Consider the following 10,189-nt stretch of genomic DNA (forward strand, 5'->3'; position numbering starts at 1 on the left):
CACTCACTGACTCACACACACACTCACTCACTCTCACTCACTCACTCTCACTCACACACACACACACACTCACACTCACTCTCACACACACTCAATTATTCTCACTCACCCACACACACTCTCACTCACTCACTGACTCACACACACACACACACACACACACACACACACACACTCAATCACTCACTCACTCACTCACTCACTCACTCACACACACACACACACACACACTCACTCAATCACTCACTGACTCACACACACAACGAATAAACATGTAAATCAAGAGAGCAGGAAGTCATACATCTATGGTTCCTCACACAGGAAATGATGTACGTGTGGAACGGCTTCACCATCGTTGGGAAACGAGCGGATTATACGGAGAGTTTACTGGTGACCATCGAGCGAGCGGAGGAGCAGCTGCGCAACGATCCCAGTGAGTCCAGATCAGATTAAAGGAGGAGATCACTTCAGAATCAAAATATCCTTATAATTTACATCATTCAAGATGTTCATGTCTTTCAGTCTTCAGTCAAAAAAGAAATTAAGCTTTTTGAGGAAAACATTCCTTTTGGAAAACATTTTCCTCCATATAGTGTCTTCAATGGGGTCCAATGGGTCGAAGGTCCAGATGTGAGTTTCAGTGCAGCTTCAAAGTCTCGACACGATCCAGCCGAGGAATAAGAGTCTCATCTAGACACACCAGCGGACATTTTAGAACAAAAAATAAACATTTATATACTTTTAACCACTAATGATCGTCTTCCACTAGCTGCGATGCGAGACACATTACGTAATCACATATAAAGGTCACGCATGTTCCGGTCCATCAGTGCAAGTGCCATCAGGACACCCTAGGCCGGAGGCCGATGATCGTTTCATCCGACCACACACACAATCACGGCCGTATGTGTTGGACACTCGGGTGAAGAGAGGGGCGGAGCTGTCAACTGATCACCACCTGGTGTGAGCTGGATCCGATGGCAGGGGAGGAAGCTGGTCAGACTCGGCAGACCCAAACATACTGTGAGGGTCTGCTGGGAACACTCAGAGTGGACCATGTTCTCCACCTCCAGTGTCGACATGGCCGCTCGGAGCTGTGGACGTAAGGTCTCCGGTGCCTGTCGAGGCGGCAATCCCCGAACCCGGTGGTGGACACAGGAAGTAAGGGATGCCGTCAAGCTGAAGGAGTCCTATCGGGCTTGGCTGGCTCGTGGGACTCCTGAGGCAGCTGACGGGTACCGGCAGGTCTAGCGTACTGCAGCCCGGGTGGTTGTGGAGGCAAAATGTCGGACCTGGGAGGAGTTCGGTGAGGCCATGGAGTAGGGCTGTTGGAACGAATTCCGAAATTCGAATATAATTCGAATATTAAAAAAAAACAATACTATTCGAATGCTGAAGTTCCTATTCGAATATTGCTTTTTTATGTTTTTTTTTTTTTTTTTTTTAAATGCAATCTTGCCTTTCTCGCCGCCTTGGCACACGCATGAGAAAATTAAATGCTTTTGTTTCGTCTGATAAACAAAGTTTTTGAATCATATAACACGTTATCCACGCTGTATCATCATAACTGTCAAAAATTGCGGAGAGGAATGTCTCCACGGAAACGGAGATCAACAATTTGATTCACAGACAGTCCACACTACACCGTGAAAACGGCGTTTTCAAATGTATCCACTTTGGAGTACGTTTTCATTAATAAAAACGCCATCTCATTGTGGACGGAAGGCCAAAACGGAGAGAAAAATATACGTTATTTTTTTTATGACAACTTACAACCTGACAAGCTAGGCGATCTGTCCGAGGAACCGCTGCTAAAACAGGCAAGAATTACTTATTTTCTGCCTCTCTCCTCATCACGGGGCTTACCAGCTGTCCGTCAAACGGGCAATAACAGACAAACTAACTTAACGGTTTATCTGTGAAGATATTAGACCGATAAACATCACGCATTGGCGATCCATAAGACTGTGTAATGTCGTAAATATTAATAATAGGATGAATTTGAGCATTTAATATTCAAATATTATTCGAATATTAAATAAAATAAGGAATGGAATTCGAATAGTATTATAGAGGAAGATTGACGGCCCTACCATGAAGAAGGACTACCGGTCGGCCTCGAAGAGATTCTGGCAAACCGTCCGGCGCCTCAGGAGGGGGAAGCAGTGCCCTACCAACACTGTTTACAGTGGAGCAGCTGTTGACCTTGACTGGGGATATCATCGGACGGTGGAAAGAATACTTCAAGGATCTCTTCAATCCCACCGACGCGTCTTGCATTGAGGAAGCAGAGGCTGAGGGCTCAGAGGTGGACTCGTCCATCACCCAAGCTGAAGGTAGGTAGTCAAGAAGCTCCTCGGTGGCAAGGCACCGGGGGTGGATGAGATCCGCCCTGAGTACCTCAAGTCTCTGGATGTTGTGGGGCTGTCTTGGCTGACACGCCTCTGCAGCATCGAGTGGCGGTTGGGGACAATATCTTTGGACTGGTAGACCGGGGTGGTGGTCCCTCTTTTTAAGAAAGGGGACCAGAGGGTGTGTTCCAACTACAGGGGGATCACACTTCTCAGCCTCCCCGGGAAAGTCTATGCCAGGGTACTGGAGAGGAGAATATGACCGATAGCAGAACCCTGGATTCAGGAGGAACAGTGCGGGTTTCGTCCCGGTTGTGGAACACTGGACCAGCTCTATACCCTCTCCAGGGTGCTGGAGGGCTCATGGGAGTTTGCCCAACCAGTCCACATGTGCTTTGTGGATTTGGAGAAGGCATTCGACTGTGTCCCTCGCGGCGTCCTGTGGAGGGTGCTCTGGGAGTACGCGGTCCGGGGCCCTTTGCTAAGGGCTGTCCGGTCCCTGTACGACCGGAGCAGGAGCTTGGTTCGCATTGCCGGCAGTAAGTCAGACTTGTTCCCGGTCCATGTTTCTGCTCATAATTTTTATGGACAGAATTTCTAGGCGCAGCCAGGGGCCGGAGGGTGTCAGGTTTGGGGACCACACGATTTCATCTCTGCTCTTTGCGGATGATGTTGTCGTGTTGGCCCCATCAGACCAGGACCTCCAGCATGCACTGGGACGGTTTGCAGCCGAGTGTGAAGCAGCTGGGATGAGAATCAGCACCTCCAAATCCGACGCCATGGTTCTCAGTCGGAAAAGGGTGGCTTGTCCACTTCAGGTTGGTGGAGAGTTCCTGCCTCAAGTGGAGGAGTTCACGTGTCCCGGGAAGCGGGAGATTGACAGACGGATCGGTGCAGCTTCTGCAGTAATGCGGTCCCTGTACCGGTCTGTCGTGGTGAAGAAGGAGCTGAGCTTCAAGGTGAATCTCTCGATTTACCGGTCAATCTACGTTCCTACTCTCTCCTATGGTCATGAGCTGTGGGTCAAGATCCCTGATACAGGCGGCCGAAATGAGCTTTCTCCACAGAGTGGCTGGGCGATCCCTTAGAGATAGGGTGAGGAGCTCAGGCACTCGGGAGGAGCTCAGAGTAGAGCCACTGCTCCTCCACATCGAGAGGGGCCAGCTGAGGTGGCTCGGGCATCTGTTCCGGATGCCTCCTGGACGCCTTCCTGGAAAGGTGTTCCGGGCATGTCCCACCGGGAGGAGACCCAGAGGAAGACCTAGGACACGCTGGAGGGATTATGTCTCCCGGCTGGCCTGGGAACGCCCCTCTGTATTCCCCCGGAAGAGCTGGGGGAAGTGTCTAGGGAGAGGGAAGTCTGGGCGTCTCTGCTTAGACCCGGCCCCGGATAACATATGGATGGATGGATGGATGGCGTGTTCCAGTTTATAAATGTAGGATAGGGCGAAAAACTCTCATTTTCTCCTCCAACTTCAAAATCGTCATCGATCGTCCAACATTGTTTTACCTTTTAATTAAAAAAAATATTTATTTTGTAAATTGCGTTTGACTCAGTCTTTGCACGTTCACTTTGTAAACACTAGGTCTGTACTTCCACTTGCGTCACACGTGACCTTTATATGCGATTACGTAATGTGTCTCGCATCACAGCTAGTGGAAGACGAGCATTAGTGGTTAAAAGTATATAAATGTTTATTTTTGATATAAAATGTCCGCTGGTGTGTCTAGATAACTCTTATTCCTCGGCTGGATCGTGTCGAGACTTTGAAGCTGCACTGAAACTCACATCTGGACCTTCGACCCGTTGGACCCCATTGAAGTCCTTTTAACATTACAGAAGTGAATAATTGAGGTCCGTATAGATTAAAAAACGTAATCCCTCAATCCCTGAACCTCAATCCCTGAATAAGGTTTTTATGTAATGTTGTTGGTTAACATGCTTAAAATGAACCTATGTTATGAGTTAGGAGTTAGGAGTGAGTTGGCTACTGAAAAAAAAAAAATGAAATTGCAGTCAAAAGTGCTTTGTCAAAATCAATCCTACGCTCTTGATGCAGTGCCCACGAGAAACAAACGTGTGTGTGTGTGTGTGTGTGTGTGTGTGTGTTACAGACCCGTCTGAGTTTCACCCTGATGACCAGTGTCTGGTGCAGATGTTAAAGGGTTTGTGTTTGAAACATTTGGGCAGATTACTGCAGGCCGAACTGTGCTTCACACAGGTGATCAGCAGGTAAACACACACACACACACTCACTCACACACTCACTCACAATCACACACACTCTCTCACACACACACACACACAATCACAATCTCACACAATCACTCACACACACAATCACAATCACACACACACACTCACTAACACACTTTCAAATTGTAAAAGCATTGTGAAAAGGTGAAAATGTTTTATTATAGTATGGAAAGTGACCGATGTTTTAGAAGGTTTTCTTAAAAACACATGAGCATTAGCTCTATGCAGCGGTGTTATGCTAGTATTCTTGATATACTAGTTTAGTTTTATCAATATTCTGACCAAATTTTCATTTCAATTTGACTCCTTTTATTGGGTGTTCTTGGCAATGTTGATTTGGCAATTAGACATTTTTTTTATTTTAGTATTGTATTTTATTTCTAAGTAACAATGTTTTTTAATGCTTTTAGTTTTAGTTCTCGATAATAACCCTTTTAGGAGCGTTATATCCACAGCCGGCCTGGCGCTGTGTCAGTTTAATGACTTCACTATTGTGTCTCTTACATTTTAAGGCCCTTTCACACCGGATGCGTAACGAAAAAGCGAATAGTTCGTGTGCGAATAGTTCGCATCAAACCCCATCACATGAGCCGCGTAAACACGGTCTCTATCTCTATCTTTGACGATTAGCTTTCTATCCCAAATGTAGTTTAGCCTGCTAGCCTACACAGCACAGGACTATACAACAACTAAAACTATCACACAACATACTCACAGTCGTGATAACTGAGTTGGTTGGCAATGCTACGCCACACAATCATTGTCCTTGTAGTATATGATTGGCTGAAGTCTTTTCTGTCGCCGCAAAAGGAAAATAAAATCGAAACGAAAAAGTCGTTTTTTCGCCGCAGCACATTCGCCTTCGGTGTGAAAGCACAAACTGCTGATCAAAAAATAAAACCATCGCGCGAATTATTCGTGTGTAAAAATCGCGTCCAGTGTGAAAGGGCCTTAACTGTTAAATAACATGAAACTATAAATTTTTTGAAACGTCTCATTGAAATTTAAATTTCACAACATGAAACTTATTTCGTCTGGTTTTATTTTCATTATATTTATGTTACTTTCTTATAACAGATCATATATAGGCTGTTTAGAATGAGGAAGAGCATTTGCAGTGTTTTGATGATGACTGTGTGTGTGTGTGTGTGTGTGTGTGTGTGTGTGTGTGTGTGTGTGTGTGTGTGTGTGTGTGTTTGCAGTGAGAAGCGCATCCGCTACGATCACTATCTGATCCCCTTCAGCCTGTTTGAGCTGGGTTTACTCTTCAAGCAACAGGGCGATTACATCAAGGCCACACGCTTCATCGAGGAAGCCAAGTGAGTCGGGTTTATATGACACTTCAGCGCTAATTAAACACACCTAATTAAGATAATCAAGTGCTTCAAACTTACTTTAAAACTACAGGTGTGTGTGTTTGAGCAGGGCTCTGCAGGACTGTGTGTGTGCATCTCCTCTGAAGTCAATTACAACTCCAACCTTAAAGATTTAAAAACTGAAAGATTGAAATGTTTGTTTGGTCCTATTAAGAGATTTTAATATTGTTCGGTTTTGTTCCTTTAAGAGATTTTAATATCGTTCGGTTTTGTTGCGTTAAGAGATTTTAATGTCGTTCGGTTTTGTTCCGTTAAGAGATTTTAATATCATTAGGTTTTTTTCCTTTAAGAGATTTTTAATATCGTTCGGTTTTGTTCCGTTAAGAGATTTTAATATCGTTCGGTTTTGTTCCATTAAGAGATTTTAATATTGTTCGGTTTTATTCCGTTAAGAGATTTTAATATCGTTCGGTTTTGTTCCGTTAAGAGATTTTAATATCGTTCGGTTTTATTCCGTTAAGAGATTTTAATATTGTTTGATTTTGTTGCGTTAAGAGATTTTAATATCATTTGGTTTTATTCCGTTAAGAGATTTTATTGTCGTTCGGTTTTGTTCCTTTAAGAGATTTTAATATTGTTCGGTTAAGAGATTTTAATATAATTTGGTTTTGTTCTGTTAAGAGATTTTAATATCATTCGGTTTTGTTGCGTTAAGAGATTTTAATATCGTTCGGTTTTGTTGTGTTAAGAGATTTTAATATAATTTGGTTTTATTCCGTTAAGAGATTTTAATATTGTTCTGTTTTGTTCCATTAAGAGATTTTATCGTTCGGTTTTATTCCGTTAAGAGATTTTAATATTGTTTGATTTTGTTGCGTTAAGAGATTTTAATATCGTTCGGTTTTGTTCCGTTAAGAGATTTTAATATAATTTGGTTTTGTTCTGTTAAGAGATTTTAATATCATTCGGTTTTGTTGCGTTAAGAGATTTTAATATCGTTCGGTTTTGTTCCGTTAAGAGATTGTAATATCTTTCGGTTTTGTTCTGTTAAGAGATTTTAATATAATTTGGTTTTATTCCGTTAAGAGATTTTAATATTGTTCTGTCTTGTTCCATTAAGAGATTTTCATATCGTTCAGTTTTATTCCGTTAAGAGATTTTAATATTGTTTGATTTTGATGCGTTAAGAGATTTTAATATCGTTCGGTTTTGTTCCGTTAAGAGATTTTAATATCGTTCGTTTTTGTTCCTTTAAGAGATTTTATATTGTTCGGTTTTGTTCTGTTAAGAGAAATTTAACATAATTTGGTTTTGTTCTGTTAAGAGATTTTAATATCATTCGGTTTTGTTGCGTTAAGAGATTTTAATATCGTTCGGTTTTGTTCCGTTAAGAGATTTTAATATCGTTCGGTTTTGTTCCGTTAAGAGATTTTAATATCTTTTGGTTTTGTTCTGTTAAGAGATTTTAATATAATTTGGTTTTATTCCGTTAAGAGATTTTAATATTGTTCTGTCTTGTTCCATTAAGAGATTTTCATATCGTTCGGTTTTATTCCGTTAAGAGATTTTAATATTGTTTGATTTTGTTGCGTTAAGAGATTTTAATATCGTTCGGTTTTGTTCAGTTAAGAGATTTTAATATCTGTTGGTTTTGTTCTGTTAAGAGATTTTAATATAATTTGGTTTTATTCCGTTAAGAGATTTTAATATCGTTCGGTTTTGTTCCGTTAAGAGATTTTAATATCGTTCGGTTTTGTTCCTTTAAGAGATTTTAATATTGTTCGGGTTTGTTCTGTTAAGAGATTTTAATATCGTTCGGTTTTGTTCCGTTAAGAGATTTTTTTTATTGTTCGGTTTTGTTCCGTTAAGAGATTTTAATATTGTTCGGTTTTGTTCCGTTAAGAGATTTTAATATTGGTCGGTTTTGTTCCGTTAAGAGATTTTAATATCTGTTGGTTTTGTTCTGTTAAGAGATTTTAATATAATTTGGTTTTATTCCGTTAAGAGATTTTAATATCGTTCGGTTTTGTTCCTTTAAGAGATTTTAATATTGTTCGGTTAAGAGATTTTAATATAATTTGGTTTTGTTCTGTTAAGAGATTTTAATATCATTCGGTTTTGTTGCGTTAAGAGATTTTAATATCGTTCGGTTTTGTTGTGTTAAGAGATTTTAATATAATTTGGTTTTATTCCGTTAAGAGATTTTAATATTGTTCTGTTTTGTTTCATTAAGAGATTTTAATATCGTTCGGTTTTATTCCGTTAAGAGATTTTAATATTGTTTGATTTTGTTGCGTTAAGAGATTTTAATATCGTTCGGTTTTGTTCTGTTAAGAGATTTTAATATCGTTCGTTTTTGTAAGTGAGAGTAAACACATCTCAGGAAGCATCAATGAAAATATGATCGTTTGTTATAAGTAAAAAAATAAAAATAAAATAAAAGCTGGTTGTCAAACAGTCTGAGTTTATCAAATTTAGTCATTGTCCTTACTGTTGTAAGGTTGAAAATAACTTGTATCATGGTAAAGATTTAAGTCATGTAATGATTTCATTGATACTTAGTAAATAAATTAATGTCGTCGGAGTTGATTGTGTTTGTGTTTGTAGGTTGAATTATAAAGATTATTCCATGGAGTCTCGACTTCATTTCCGCATCCACGCGGCTCTCAGCAGTCTGAAGGGTTCTCCCACAAACTCTCCATGATGAAGGACAACATTCAACACCAGCATCACATGAAGAGACAAGCACATCCCGAGCGTCGTCTGAGCAGCCACATGTAGAGAAACGCTTTCACAGAACATCTCAAACCAAAGCCACCGTTCCGTCATCATCAAACTGACACGTGTTCCTCAAACCTCTGTCTCGTTCTTTAAATACAGAGTCGTACGTTTGGTCAGCCAATCAGAAAACAGCTGCTTTAATGAATGTAACGTTTTACTTTAAAGACCAAATATGTTTGTGTCCGCTTGTGTGTCTTACAGTGTGTGCCTCTGTTTGTGTGTGTTTCACCATGTGTCTTTAGCAGTGTGTTTCTGCATGGCCTGTCGTTCACAGATCGTGCAATACGACTCTTATTGAGTTGATCACAAGTTTAGATTTGATGCTCCAAGCAATTCAGAAAAAATCATTTGAAAGCAATAATAAACAGCCAACAATCATGCTGAGAACTATACTATATTGTGCAATAAATATTGTAATTTTTTAAGGGTTTGTTTTGTGGTTCTCTTCTTAATGGATGTAATTCTAATGTTTTTAGGGGTTGGTCATATGTAGCGGGCTGGGACTGTTTTGTTGTGTGTGCATGTTCTTGTTTTGATGATCAAATACAGTTTATCCCATTTTACAAGTATAATTGTTTTTTGTTTCCTTTAGAATTCATAGGGCTGTGCCATAAATCGGAATCAGAATAAAATCACGATGTGAGCATGCGTGAGTTCAGAAAGATTTCTCCGCTTAGTTTACTGTTATTACTATAAGTACATGTAACGTGTAACAAGGACACTGTAAAATAAACTGTTACCAATTTTATTTACATTTTTTGCAAAAATGACACAAATTGTAGATCCCAGTAAAAATGCACAATTCTCTATTCAAAGTTTGATACCACAGCTGAAAACACTAGCCTAACTAATATAAATTTATAACATTAACAGTAGTTTTCAGGTAGAGACACTGAATAAAGTAATCAAATGTAAAATAGCACTGCATATAATCTTCACTGTATAAATGAAACATAGTATTCCTTATTAAAGTTATACAGAAGTTATTCAAGAGTAGTGAGTGATTATTTCATTGATTTCAGAGATTTAATATTAGGCTGCTGTCACTTTAAGAATGAACGCGCAGATCCAATATACTGATACATGTGCGTTTATTTCTCTACTGTTCACATAACCGACTGTTTACAATGAAACTCTTCAAGACAGGCATTTCTTTCTTTTTTTTAAACGAGTTAATTTGTCTGTTCAAGCGCAAGATGAGCTCAAGAGAATTGAGTTCCCTTTGTCTTTTAAGCGATGTCATGTTAAACAGCCGTTGTTTTGTTGTATTGCTGTCTTGTTTTATGACTATCACTCGACTGTGTGGTGTTCTTGAGTGTTTTGAAAGGCACTTTTAAATAAAATATATTATTAGTATAATTATTTATTATTCTTGTGCTTGAATAATTATATTGGAAGGCTAAAACTTTCGTGAGGAGCGTCCCAAGCGTCATTTACGTTCAAGATCTCACAACATTGTATTGTAAGAATTCATAAAAGTGTTC

At 39.9% G+C, this 10,189-nt stretch overlaps 1 protein-coding gene across 1 annotated transcript in view; it reads left to right on the plus strand.

The window, feature by feature from the left end:
• ttc39b (tetratricopeptide repeat domain 39B) overlaps positions 1-9,271 on the plus strand; it is a 36,951-nt gene extending 27,680 nt beyond the window's left edge. Inside the window, exons 16-19 of the mRNA XM_081387333.1 lie at positions 322-433; positions 4,467-4,584; positions 5,811-5,927; positions 8,532-9,271. Coding sequence (XP_081243459.1) covers positions 322-433; positions 4,467-4,584; positions 5,811-5,927; positions 8,532-8,628 — 444 coding nt within the window. The 3' untranslated portion in view covers positions 8,629-9,271. The remainder of the gene's footprint in view (positions 1-321; positions 434-4,466; positions 4,585-5,810; positions 5,928-8,531) is intronic.
• Positions 9,272-10,189: the final 918 nt, after the last annotated feature.

The sequence above is a fragment of the Scardinius erythrophthalmus genome, assembly GCF_964197995.2.
Source record: "Scardinius erythrophthalmus genome assembly, chromosome: 15".
NCBI classification, from domain to species: Eukaryota; Metazoa; Chordata; class Actinopteri; order Cypriniformes; family Leuciscidae; genus Scardinius; species Scardinius erythrophthalmus.